Source organism: Populus euphratica, unplaced genomic scaffold (genome assembly GCF_000495115.2).
Source record: "Populus euphratica unplaced genomic scaffold, PopEup_1.0 scaffold286.1, whole genome shotgun sequence".
NCBI lineage: Eukaryota > Viridiplantae > Streptophyta > Magnoliopsida > Malpighiales > Salicaceae > Populus > Populus euphratica.
Window position 1 is genome coordinate 22,328 of NW_011500165.1, and position 14,962 is coordinate 37,289.

At 32.4% G+C, this 14,962-nt stretch overlaps 1 protein-coding gene and 1 pseudogene across 1 annotated transcript; both read left to right on the forward strand.

Annotated features, from left to right (window-relative positions):
- Positions 1-2,375: 2,375 nt before the first annotated feature.
- On the forward strand, positions 2,376-5,020 carry LOC105111235 (putative receptor protein kinase ZmPK1). The gene is made up of 2 exons (XM_011006547.1): positions 2,376-4,963; positions 4,996-5,020. Exon 1 carries the CDS (start codon positions 2,541-2,543, stop codon positions 4,902-4,904), a length of 2,364 nt encoding a protein of 787 aa, XP_011004849.1. The 5' UTR covers positions 2,376-2,540; the 3' UTR covers positions 4,905-4,963; positions 4,996-5,020.
- Positions 5,021-7,215: 2,195 nt separating this feature from the next.
- The window catches only part of LOC105111236 (putative receptor protein kinase ZmPK1), a 35,469-nt pseudogene continuing 27,722 nt past the window's right edge, over positions 7,216-14,962 (forward strand).

A 14,962-nucleotide genomic window follows, 5' to 3' on the forward strand; every position in this document is an offset into this window, starting at 1 on the left:
AAATTAAAGGTATCTTATATTATTTGATATATTATTATAAAACATGCTTTGGTTAAGGAGTTATTGATACTTCAAGTGCAAAATGATGATATAAAACCATGATAAAAATACACTTTTAAGTACTAATCACACAACAAAATAAAATAAAATAAAAAAATAAAATCAATCGAATAGACCATATTAAAAGAGTTTTTATTGACCAGGAAGTTTAAAGGAACAGTTGATAAGTGACTAAGTGACAAAAGACCAAGGAAAAATTATAAATTATAACAATTTGAACTTGCAAGGATGTTACGTATCTCCTTTTAAAATTAAGTTCTTATTATATAATTTCTCCTTCTTGTAAGGTATGAATTATTTAATAAAAATATAATTGATCAACAAATTATTTGACAGATTGACAGCAACCCATAGATAGGTGAAACAGAAGGGTGTGTATATGTATATATATCTGCTGAAATTTGGTCAGTAGCAAATCAAGCTACGTATCAATCAACATGCCCTTGAAGCTACGTATTAATATGGTCCCATCATCCTTAACAGGCAATAATCACAACAATTAATATGAATACATTCAACAGGAGACATTAAAAATAAAAGGCACGATAAATTTCTATAGACTAAAGTAGGCGTAGGATATAAGGTTTATTAATTCATTTTCAATCAATAAGAAAAATTAAATATTGATAATAAGTTGGGGAAAAAATGCTATAAATATTAAGAAATGCTTGGGTTAAGCATTTTCATGTTTAAATGCAAAAGAAAAATAATAATAAATATACTTATAATTAATGACTATGACAATACACAAATAAAATAATGATAACTCAATCAAATCACTAAACAATTGATTATATATGGATAATTGAACGATGAAGATTAGTTTACCACGCACAAGAGGAGAACATAGATACAGCTTGTCGTTGTATTTCAAAATAAGATTTATTTATGTTTTTGATGAATAAATTAGGATTGTTTTCTTCTTAAAATCCCATTTAGTGTTACACTAACTTTTAATCTGACAATATTAAGATTAAAACAACACAATTTATGAATCTTTTAATTTTAAAATATTGTATTTAAAATTATATGTTTATTTGAATAGAAATTATTTTATGAGCATTTATAAAAAAAATTATAAATGAATTTTTTTATATCTCTAATAAAATTTATGTCAAGAAATAATAAAAACATTATGAATCATTTTAATGAGAAAAGTTTATAGTTAGTAAGACAATATATATATATATATATACACACACATATATACATATATATACGCGTGCGAGCACCTATATATTTGTTTAATAATTTAATAAATTTTAAAATAATTGCGTGCGAGCACCTATATATTTGTTTTAATAATTTAATAAATTTTAAAATAATTTTATTTTTTAATTTTTATTTTCTTGTTTTATAAAGTTTTGGTAATGAAAAATAAAGTCTTAATAAAATATCATATTGATTGGAATGTTTTAAGAAAAAGTTTAATTAACTAGATGAATCCTTTAAAATTATTTTTAATTTTCTATATAGTTATGAAATTGAGAATATTTGTATTTGTGGTTGTTTCTGTAATTGAAACAAACCATAGAAAAGTTGTTACTGGGTAAAATATAAAACATGGTTTACTATTTATAGGACCTAGTATTATTTGAGTTTAAAACACAAGTAAATGAAAAATATTTTCAAGTTGCTTCCATTAATGCAGAGAGAATTATAATTTATTTTGAATCAAAAAATAAATAGTGCAGAGTGAATTTTCACTTTATATTATTCACGTCAATAATAAAAAAAATTATTTTTTATTTAAGAAATTAATATTTAATATTATTTAATGACACTATAAAATTTATTTAAAAAATTAATATTTAATATTATTTAATGACACTATATAAATTAGAAAGAAATCGCATGATAGCATAACATTTCTAGAATTTGATCGTAATCTTAATTTTATTTCTAATGATATTTTACCTGATTTTATTGCATACTAAAAATACATGAAAATTATAGTTATTGTCAAATGAATTTCATAAATGATGAAATCATAAATAATTTAATGGAATAATAAAAATATTTTATATAAAATATTATTTATTTCATAATATAATATCAATAGTTAAATTTACAATATTTAAATTAAAAATTATTAATATTAATATATATAAAGAGTTATTTTATAACATTAATTTTAGAAATATTCTTAATCAAATAAATAAATATAACATTAATTTTAAAAATATTCTTAATCAAATAAATAAATATAAAACTAACTTCATTCAAAATTACATTGTATAAAATATTTTTTCGAAACACAATCATAAACACATTACTGAGATTAAGGATGAACAAACGTCTTTTTAAGTACTTTTATCTTGCCCCTTCGAAGGCTTCGTCAGGTCTACAGTCCTACAACCAGCCAAAATTGAAATACCTTTGAATTCTTCCTTTGAATCTGTTTGCGTGAATCGTCAGCACACATTTATAATAATATACTCCAATGTGCAGAGGAAGCTCTATCAATTTTCTCAAAACTCATGGCTATATCAATTATCTTGCATTTTCTGCCTTTGATTTTCTTCTCTTCATTTTCATCTTCAACAATTGACAGGTTAAGCGGAGCCTCATCTTTATCAGTGGAACATGCAGACGATGTTTTGACTTCACCGAATGGCGTTTTCTCGGCGGGGTTTTTCCCTGTCAGAGATAATGCTTACTGCTTTGCTATATGGTTTTGTGAGTCATATAGTGAAGGCAACCGCACCATTGTTTGGATGGCAAACCGTGACCATCCAGTTAACGGAAGAAAGTCAGAGCTTTCTTTACGTAAATCGGGTAATGTCATCATTACCGACGCTGGCCGTCTCACTGTTTGGTCCACAGACACTGTTTCACAATCCTCTGTGTTTCTATACCTCCATGAAAAAGGTAATCTTATACTACAAAACTCGGAAGGTGGAGTGCTTTGGCAAAGCTTCGATTCTCCGACAGATACTCTACTTCCTCAGCAACTACTCACCAAGGATATGCAGCTTGTTTCATCTAGAAGCCAAGGGAACTATTCCTCAGGATTCTATAAGCTTTATTTTGATGACGATAACGTTCTCCGTCTTCTGTACGGAGGTCCTGAAATCACCGTTTATTGGCCGGATCCGGAGCTTCTGAGCTGGGAAGCTAGCAGGTCAACTTTTAACAGCAGCCGAATTGCTTTTCTAGATTCATTGGGTTACTTTAGCTCATCTGACAGTTTTACTTTTATGTCTGCTGATTATGGAGACAGAGTCCAGAGAATATTGAAACTAGATTTCGATGGTAATATTCGGCTATACTGTCGAAAATACAGGGTGGACAAGTGGACTGTTTCATGGCAAGCCATGTCTCAACCTTGCAGGATTCATGGGACTTGTGGACCTAACAGTATTTGTAGCTATGCTCCTCACTTTGGTAGGAAATGTTCATGCCTTCCAGGATTCAAGATCAGGGATCGTATGGACTGGTCACTGGGTTGTGTACAAGAATTCAATCTCACTTGTACCAGAAATGAGACAGGTTTCCTTAAGCTGTCTAATGTCGAGTTTTTTGGCTACGACTATGGCTTCTTCCCCAATTACACCTTCGGAATGTGTGAAAACTTGTGCTTGCAGATATGTGACTGCAAAGGATTCCAGTTCAAGTTCATCAAGCATAACTATCGCAGTAACATTCCTTATTGTTACCCAAAGACACAGTTGTTGAACGGGCATCATTCACCAAATTTCCAAGGAGACATGTATCTGAAGGTGCCAAAAACCTTGCCTATTCAAGAAACTGGGTTAGATTGCTCCAGCATAGTTGTCAAGCAGCTGAACAGAACATACACAAAACGCCAAGAAAATGCATCACTAAAGTTTGTCGTTCGGTTTGTGATGGTAGTTGGATCGGTTGAGCTCGGTGCCATTTTCATAGTGTGGTGTTTTTTTATAAGAACTCCCCGGAACTCAAGCGCAGGTACGCAAAATTACCACAGATTTACCACTGGCTTCAGAAAATTCACCCTTTCAGAGCTAAAAAAGGCGACTCAAGGATTTAGCAAAGAGATTGGAAGAGGTGCTGGAGGAGTTGTTTACAGGGGGATGTTATCTGATCATAGAATAGCAGCCGTTAAGCGACTGAATGATGCTTACCAAGGAGAAGCAGAGTTCCAGGCAGAAGTTAACACAATTGGGAAACTTAATCACATGAACTTGACCGAGATGTGGGGATATTGTGCAGAAGGAAAGCACAGGCTTTTGGTATACAAGTACATGGAGCATGGATCCTTGGCAGAACAACTCTCTCCCAATTCACTTGGTTGGGAAAAGAGGTTTGACATCGCAGTAGGGACTGCTAAAGGACTTGCTTATTTACATGAAGAATGCCTAGAGTGGGTTCTACATTGTGATGTAAAGCCTCAGAACATACTTCTCGACAGCAACTACCAGCCAAAGGTGTCAGATTTTGGATTATCTCGGCCACTGAAAAGAGGTAGCCAAGCTAACAAAAGCTTCTCAAAGATAAGAGGAACTAGAGGTTACATGGCTCCGGAGTGGGTTTACAATCTGCCCATCACCTCCAAAGTGGATGTTTATAGCTATGGCATGGTATTGCTGGAGATGATCAGTGGAAAGTGTCCAGCGGAGGAGATAGAGAACAGGAGGCTGGTTACATGGGTGAGAGAAAAGATGAAGCAAGCTACTGAAATGAGTTCTTGGATAGAAATGATCATAGACCCCAAACTGGAAGGAAAATATGACAAGGGTAGGATGGAAATCCTGTTTGAGGTGGCTCTAAAATGTGTAGCTGAAGACCGAGATTCGAGGCCAACAATGAGCCAAGTAGTTGAAATGCTTTGGCACCAGGAAAATGATTCTGAACTTGTCTAATCCACTGTAAGCATATAATAGTCTTAATTCGTGTGCTATCTAAGCATGTATGTCTTTGTGTGTGTTAGTACGAGGTAGTGATCGATGTATTTTCTTCCGGTCAGAATAATAGTATTTGCTTTCCACAAGGTCTTGTGTCCTTTGGAATGCTTTCAATAGTGCGGTCGTCGTGCACAAGTTTTAGTATTTATGAAAGTTACATGCGAAGAATCTCTCTTGTCGAAAACATCTCATGTCTTGACGAAGAATTGTCCTTGGGAAGCTGGCTTTGTTGAATTCGGTGTATAGTATTCTGCTTTGGTCGTCAGATAGAATGTAGACAGAAGGAAATAACCCTTCGTTTCTATCCTTGAATGGGAAAGCAAACAAAACCATCATTTGAGGTTTTGTTTTTCAGGAAGAGGAAACTTTACGTCATCAGAGGTTAAATACATTAAAGCTCTCCAAAAAGGTCACCTAAAAGGTTAAATATATAAATTCTAAAAAAATTTGATGAAAGACTAAAGAGTTGTTCATAATAATTAAATATTAAAATAAAAGTTATTTTTTTCTCGTAAAAGCTACACACAAAATGCATATGCAAATGCATGACCTCAATTTTTCTTTTTAATTTAGATGTTTTGTTATTATTTTACTAAAAAAATAATTTTATTCTTATAAACACATCATACAAATACGGTTTATTTACATAAAATATCAATGAAAAAAAATTAAAGATAATTTCAATAATATTTTTTAATGGTTTTAGAATTAAAAAGAACAATTAAGAAATTCAATATTATTTAGAAAACATTAACTAAATACTTTAAAATAATAAAAGGGAGGGTATTAATTAAAATTTAAATAAATTATTAATGCAAAGTAAAAATAAATAAATAAATAAATAAAAGGGAGAGTTTTAATTAAGATTTGGCAAAAATATTACTTCATTGAATTTAATTGCACCATATTTTTTTTTATTATCTTTGCAATAAAAAAATAAAAATAAAAGATCTTTCTCATTTTATCTTAGCACCACCTTGTAGACTCTTACATTTCATGGAAACCAACAACTTATTTGACATGCCCTGATCCTGATGGCAACGAAATTGTGGAGGTCGGCTTGTGCTTGTGGAAGTTACACTGCTGGGAGTTGAAGTGGCAACCCTATTCCTCTGTTTATTTCTCCACGTAGAGTTGTAATAGAATTGTAGCTTGTAATAATAATAAAAAAAGATTAAAAAGAGAGGGAGAGAGATAAGAGGGGGAAAAAAAAAAAACAAAGAACTCAGTTCAGCCTAGGTCTAATCAAGCCTAACATAAACTTGGCCTCTTGCCTAAACGAGTATGGAGACTCAATTGAGCCTCCTCCTAACTAATTATGAGATTAGGCTGGGTCAAGATCAACCAAGTTCATTTCATTCTCTCTCTTTTTTTTTAAATCTTTATCAATTGCTTCAAGTAAATTTTTAATAAAATATTATTAAAAAATTACTTTATCAAAAGGTAAAAATGTGAACTTACATTGAAGGATGGTGATATTCTAGTCAACATTTGTGGGGATTAAAGCCTATGCCCATGTCAGGGGAAGTAATTACAGAACAACTTTCACATGAGAAAAACTGTCATCTAGTTGTTATATATATAATACTTGTTTTAGAAAAACTATCTAGTTGTTATATATATAATACTTGTTTATTTTTACGTTTTACAGTATTTTTTTTAAATTTATTGTTTTTAAATGGTTTTAATATGTTGATATAAAAATTATTTTTAAAAAATAAAAAAATATTATTTTAATATTTTTCTAAATAAAAATTACTTTAAAAACCAATTATAATTATACTCTCAACCCGTAAATGATGAAGAATTTTGGCTCACCATGATGACAATAATTATCTCAGTAATGTTGCTTCATCTCTTTACCGTTTCACTTGGGTCGTATTTGTTTTTTCTCACGTCTATGTATTCATTCATCCATCATATTGTATTTTGTTTGTTTTTCTAATTTGATGAAAGATGGATGCTAAAGTTTATTTATTTTTATTTTTATTAAAATATTTTTATGTACAACTTTATTTGAAAATAGTTCAAAATATTTTCTCAAGTGCCACTGGGGAAGAAACGATAGAAATGTAAGATGATTTCAATATATATATATTTTTTTGGTTGGTTTAGGACTCACAAGCGTTTTATAACCAAAATATATTTTGGCTTTTGAGTGTCATGCTTGCGTATCCCATGTATTTTTACCTGAAGTCGCAGAAAATGCATAAAAATATAACCCAAACTTGCTCTCATTTCTTAAAACTAAGAAACTTCCATAAACTCCATGACCACCAAATTTTTCTTGCTTCTTATACCACTGATATTATCCTATGCCTTCTCAACTTCATCTTCTGATAGTTTAAGAAAAGGCTCATCTCTGTCAGTGGAGAACCCAGATGATGTTTTGACTTCACCAAGCTTTTCTTCGCTGGATTCTTTCCAGTTGAAGATAATGCTCGTTGCTTCGCAGTATGGTTTAGTAAACCTTCCTTTGACAGAAACTGCACTACAGTTTGGATAGCGAACCGTGACCAACCTGTCGATGGAAAACAATCAAGTCAGTCTTAGTTGAAATCTGGTAATCTTGTCCTAACCGATGCCGGTCGGTTCACCGTTTGGTCTACAAACACTTTCTCACAATCTTCGGTGAACTTACAACTCCTTGACAATTGAAATCTCATCTTATTTGACTTGGAGGCCAGTGTAATACATTGGCAAAGCTTTGATTTTCCCTCAGATACTTTCCTTGCTGAGCAGCCACTCATGAAAGACAAGAAGCTTGTGTCATCGAGAAGTTCAAGCAACTATTCTTCAGGTTTCTTCAAGCTTTATTTCGACAACGATAATGCTCTTCGTCTTCTTTATGACGGTCCTGAGACCTCGAGCATGTATTGGGCAGATACAGAGCTGATGAGCTGGGAAGCTGGGGCGGTCCACGTACAACAATTGAAGAATTGCTGCTGTTGATTCTTTGGGCAACTTTAGCTCTACTGATCATTTACTTTTATGTCAGCAGATGATGGTGTAGGGTACCAGAGAAGATTGAAGATTGATTTCGAAGGGAATCCTCGATTATACAGCCAGGAAGATGGGAGAGACACATGTGTTGTTTCACGGCAAGCCCTGTCTCAACCTTGTAGGATTCATGGGACTTGTGGACCAAACAGTTATTGCAGCTATGTTCCTGATTTTGGAAAACTGTTCTTGCCTTCCAGGATTCAAGATCGAGGATCATACAGACTGGTCATTGGGTTGTGAACCAGAGTTCAATCTTTCCTACGGTGAAAATGCGACTGGCTTCCTTCAACTGACTAATGTCGAGTTTTTGGCTATGATTTTGGCTTCTATCCTAATTACACCCTAAAGACATGTGAGGATTTATGCTTCCAGACGTGTGATTGAAAAGGTTTCCAGTTTAAATTCATCAAGTATGACTATCTAGTTGTTGTGTGTGGTCCTGTATAATGATGGGATCATCATATTAATTATTAAGAGATAATAGCATAATTATTTCTTGGAATTTGGAATATAATATTATTGCATTAGCATTATTTTTGAATAAAAAAGAAAAGAGAAAAAAAGGAGAAAGAAAGAAAAAAGAGATACTAGAGCAGTCTGTTTTCTTTTCTTGATTTGCAGCTTGTTCATCGTTGGATCGGGTCGAGATTTTAACAGCAGCTTCTAAACACGTTATTATTCATTCTGACCGGTTGGATCGAGGATTGGTGGTGTGGAAACTGACCGTTTTGATAAAAGACAGAGCTCTTGGTATTGTGATTTTTTTCTCAAATACTTCTTTAATTTTGTTGTATTCCAAAAATAGATTATTCTTGATGATATGCATGTTGTAGCCCTTAATTGAATTTAAAAAAGAATAGTTGTAAACCTATTATTTGTTGATAGTGGAAGTTTTTAGGTGAACTACGGTCTCGTGCTTTTTCCAGCATTGGGTTTTCCACGTAAAATTTTTGATATTGGTTTGTGTGATTATTGCTTTATATTTGTTGATTGTTTGATCCTGATTTTGATTGCACAAAGAGAGAAAAGAATTGGAATTTATAAATTGTGAATTGATTTAGGTAAATTGATGTCCGGTTATTTGTTTCTAGTTTTCTCAACACTAGTAACATTTCATATTGTTTCACAAAGACAACATTGCTAAATGGACATATTTGGCCAAATTTCAAAGAGATCTTGATAAGTGTAAAATATACATATATTTTTAATTTATTTATTTTACATTATATTTGTTATTATATTTTAAATTTATTAGAAGTTATTTTTATGAGTTTGACATGTAGAAGAGATTTCGTGAATTAATTGTTAAGAGATAATAAATTATGCATTTTATGTTTTGGACCTAACTTCTTGTGACAGTTTTTTTTTGCCAAGTTAGAGTTCTCAAATAAGAATGTGGGCTGCATTTTATGTTTTGGACCTAACTTCTTGTGACAGTTTTTTTTTTACCAAGTTAGAGTTCTCAAATGAGAATGTGGGCTCAATCTAAGTTGAAATACATATCTCAAGCTTTCCTTGAAGATATCATGAGAAAAAACCTGATCTTATTTGGATTTCTAATCAGACCTGCAAACCCAGGTCAAAATTCTACTCTAAACAAAATTCTCTATTTTCATACTAGATATTTAAATAGGATATCTTGGGTTTCAAATATCAAAATCAGGATATTCAAAAGCCCAAATTCATCTACACATCCAGTACTACAACTTTCATAGGGATTATAATTCAAATAAAATCATTTTCAAGGTCAAACTCCAGATGCAATTTGGAGGACAAGATGGGTTTCCTACTCTGTTCAGGAAACCAATAGTGCCGAGCAACTTCCTACTGTTGAGAGTCTGACATAAAAACAGTGGGTTTTAAGACCTAAGAAAGATGTAGATCAAGCTTCTAACACACTGTTAATGAATGAATAAAGCTGGGATAGTTAGATATTGCAAGAAACTAAGTTAGAAACAAAGTATAAGTTACAATAGAGTTGGAATTACAATTGAATTGTTACAGCAGTATAATCAGTTTTTAACATAAATTCTGATTTATCAAACCTTAAAGACTAGATGAAGAATGAACGAATTTAAAATCTTAAAGACTCCTAATTATTCTAAGAATCCTGAAGATTTTAGTAGTAAAAGGAGAGGATAAAAAATACAAAACACAACTAAAACAGGGGTTCAAAAAACATTCCTCTTTTCTTTGCTTTTGTCAATTTTTAAACAATTATGAACTAAACTTCTAAATTCAGTTGAAGAAGGAGACACACCATCTCCACTAACACGTTATGAGAACTAACATTATTGTTATAATTCTTTCATATTCAAGTATTTATATTTTTTTAATATAAAATTATATTATAAATTGTTATTCAAGTTTATTAAATTGTTTTAAAATATTACATATGCTTTTTAGTTTCGACCAATCACATCCAAAGTAGACGTTTACAACTATGAGATGGTGTTGAATCCGCCAATCACTGCCAATTTGCCAATCACATACAAAGGATAAGAGGAACTCGAGGTTACATGGCTATATATATATATGTTTGTTACCACCATCAAATGGAATTATTTCAATTTTTTTGGGTTTTAAACCCGATAAATACACTCATCTTTCCACCTTCAAAACACCATCACAAGTGGCTTCTTTCAACCCATAGATGGAACCTTTTAGTTCTCCCTTCATCTATCATCTTGATCCTAATTAGAGTTTTCTTTCCTTTTCATCTCCATTCTGTCTTCTGACCCTTGTCTTGTATAAGCGTGAGACATAATACATGTAAAGTGGAAATACTAAGAAATCGGTCCAATTCACCAATTATTTTGGGACTTCATTTGGTCTTTACTCCATTCCCAAAACATTTCCGATGCACACCATTCACCTTGTCTTCCACACCCCCCCGCCCCACACCGTGTCCTCATCCTCAAATCACAGCTATGTAAATAACAGCCTAAATGCATGCGCCACAAGGTCATAGCGAAAGCAATAATGAATGATCTTTATGATGCACACTTGCATTCCCAGTAACATTGAAGACTCGCATGGTCAACATAAAAACTTACATGTATACATATTAATTAGCAACCATTTAGCAACCATCTAGGTGGTGGTCAAGTGGTAAAAACTTGGGATCAAGGGGTTTGCTCCCTCTGTGGTCTCAGGTTCGAGTTCTTGGTTGCTCATATGATGACCATTGGAGGCTTACATGGTCGTTAACTTCAGGACCCGTGGGATTAGTCGTGGTGCGCGCAAACTGACCCGGACACCCACATTAATCTAAAAAAAATAAAATTAGCAACTTGTGGCATGAAGAAATGCGGTAAAGAGTTGAGCAGAAACCAAAACACAGTTTTGAGCAGTCCCCTAAACCACACCATAGTCAACTCAATTCGATTTAGATAAAACGGCTAATCATCTCCACAAAGAGAAACTTCATATACCTATACCGTGGAGCGCAAGAACTTCTGTACACTCTTTTCATTGTATTGAGGCAAGTTTAAAAATTATTCTAACCTCTCTTCAGCACCCGTTTCTGGATTGCATCCATTAACTTCAACAAACCATATAGAGTGAGGTTGAAAGTTGTTATCACACCATACCATTGCCTCATGTAACCTAATGACAGTGCCCACTTGTATATGCCTGCACTTGATTTAAGGACTCGACTGAGTGATGAGTACAGAACAATGAGAAAGCATTGGATAAATGCGTGTCCAATACTGTTGGGCAAATACTGGATAGATATCAAACAGTAAGAATGCACAGCGTGGGGCAAGCCAGCTGAGCTGGTACAGTTACTTGACATCATTACAGGATGTGCTGTAAAATAGAAAATATTATGTTTTTTTTATAGTCCTCTACTTATATAAATAGTACATAATATATATACAATACCCTACTTATATAAGAGAAAAGCTGTCTGATCAAAGCACCCATTAAATTATTACTAACCTCTACTTTAACTCGATATCAGAGTCTTTGGCTTTCTTCTCCTTGGCCTGGTGAGCTCAGCCTCTTCTATGATTTAAGTTTGTTCTGATTTTTTATTCGCTAGGTTCTTCTAGTCTTTGCAGCAAACCATTGTTCCTCTTTTCTCTACTGCAGACCATTGTTCTTCTCCTCTTATCTCTACCGTAGATGTGATCTCAATATTTTATGCTTGTTAGTTATTCTACGGGATCAATAAAGATGTGCTCATCTTCTTCCTCCTAGTTTGTTTTGTGACAGTGCTTCGCAATTTTTTATATATTTTTTACAACAGGTTATTGCTACTGCCATCTTATCTCTACCAGTCTCAGCTTCTGTCATCCTACTATGGATCAATCAGTTAGTTCTGCTGTTGGCATTAATGTTAGTCCCCCTTTTTCCAAATTCATTCTCTCCGGTTCCTGGACTCACAACAGCAACCACACAGCCATGACTCCCTCTGCTACGATAACACGTATTCCCCTCTTCAACACCCCGCAGGTTATCAATCTCAAACTCAACAACAGCAATTATTTGTTTTGGTGTATGCAAATGAAGTCGTATTTGATTGGTCAAGGAGTCTTCTCATTTGTTGATGGCTCGACTCCATGCCCTCTTCGCACGATCTATCCAGCACGACCTCTATTGTCTCTGCTACGTTCAATTTTAGCCCCTGCCAAGCGTTTCTAACTTGATAATAACAAGACCAACTCATTCTTGATGTTTTGTTGTCCTCTCTTTTAGTTGACGTTCTTCATCTCTTAGTTGACTGTCCGACTTTGCTAATGTTTGGAGCACTCTTGAACGTGCTTTTGCCTCCCCATCCAACTCTGGACACTGCTGCTATAACACACATGGAATCTTATCTTAATAATGATTAATTGACTATTGGTGATAATAAAAGATCTTACCCAACATATTACACATAATCAATCTCTTGCATATATCAAAATGCATATATCAAAATAAGTCTTCACTTAATCCAACATATTACATTTTGCTCGCATTAAAAAAAATTATTATTTGTTTAACAATTTTGTCATGAAAATCATGTCTTTTTTTAATTTTATTTTTCTATTTTATATGTTAAAGATCTCATCAACAAGGAAGTCCTTCTTTCCAATTAGAGTAAAGACGACCTCTATGTCCTTTCAGAATCTTCTACGCATCTCTGTCACAAGCATTTTTGTCCATTAACATGACAATTACTCTAACTTAAAACACAACACACAAGATAGTATAGAGCAAGCAAAGAGTCAATCCCACGAGGAAGGTTCAAATCAATTTTTTATGCTGATTGATATGCAATTGGGTAAGGTTTGGAGGTTATCTAGGTTAAAAAAAAAAAGATAAATAGAAAACTATCAAGCTAAATTAAATAAAATCAGAAAATTATCAAAAGAACAAATCTTGGTTTCAAGTAAACATCCATCTACGAAAATCAAAATTAATCATAGATACGAATGTCAATTTATACTCTGAATATCTATCTTTTCTTATGTTGATTAGTTAACATAATCATTATATAACTAATCATAACTATAAACAACCATAGTATTCACACTAGTAACTTAATTCAATAGAAGCTTTAAGAACTAGATTAATTGATTAATTTAGACTATATAACTATCTGTGGTCCATATTTGATTTGATTAATCGAATGTTCTCCTAAGGTTAATAATGTAGATCAGCTACAATTATTAATCTTAGTTGCTTCATAAGTTTATATATCACAACTCCGATTTTGATATCAAACTTAGCAATCGATTATTTACAATAATAACTTAGAGTTCGCTCTAGCAATTAAAATAAACAATCATTGAAAAAATAAGCATAGGAGAACAAATATATTTATCATATAAACTGAAAAGAAAAGGTAAAATAAATCTTACAATTCTTAAATTTTGAAGGTTTTCATGTCCTTATAACAAAGAAAAAGAATTTAGTCTTACATGTTTATTGAATAATTAATTAAAAAAAAGGAAGAAAACATGATCTCGGGTTTTGTTAAAGGAATGTGTGTTTTTCTTCTTTTTATTGGCAATCCCCTCTTCTCTCCTCGTTTCCTTCTCTCTTTCTTTTTATACCTTAAGAAACCTTATTCTCTATTTTACAAAATAGTACTCCCTTAAACTCCTTTAAGTAAATAGTTTATATTTAAATACTTCAATAACTATTTTCCTAAAAAAAAAAATAGTCTTGCATGAAATCTTCAAGCTTTATCTTAGAGAAGGCAAATTGCTAAAATAAAAACTTGGATGTTGGTTTGGATGCTTCGGGATGTAATTTGTTTTCTTCATAAAACCTATTTACTGGCAGAATTTATTTTTCATCTAATAAAAATCATATCTCCCGAATATGAGATCTTTTTTAGATGAACTTTTTCACATTGATAGGTCTTTGAGTTAGGAATCCAACAAAATTGAGTTTGCATCATATTTATTATAGGTCTTTGAGTTAGGAATCCAACAAAATTGAGTTTGCATCATATGAATGTCTGTATTTGAAGATATTCAAGTTGGAGTGGCTGAAGGTCAACATTGACAGATTGTGAGATTTGACTTTAAAGGCTGTGATTTCCATGCTCTTATTTTTTTCTCCTTTCCTTATATGTCCCAAAAGATATGGTTATTATCTTTCAAATTCCACTATAATCACTTCATTTTGACCTCTAGAGCTCACACTCTATACAAAACATCAACTGAAGGTCAAACCTCTTAATTACCTTCAATTTACTTCTTTTTGCATCTTTCATCCAAAAGTACCTTCAAAACATAAAATAAAAAATATTGACACGACCAAAAGATTTATATTTTCTCCCAAGTGTTGGAGCGTCGAAGTAATAAATAACCCAGCAAGACCGGGGTTCAATCATAAGGAGGTTAATTGTATAAATTATAAAGAACAATAATACTACTAATAATACTACCAGTAATAGTAATAGTAATAGTAATAGTAGTAGTAGTAGTAGTAGTAGTAGTAGTAGTAGTAATGAAGAAGAAGAAGAAATTGATGAGAACTTTGAGATGAAAGATTAACGTAAGGATTAAACA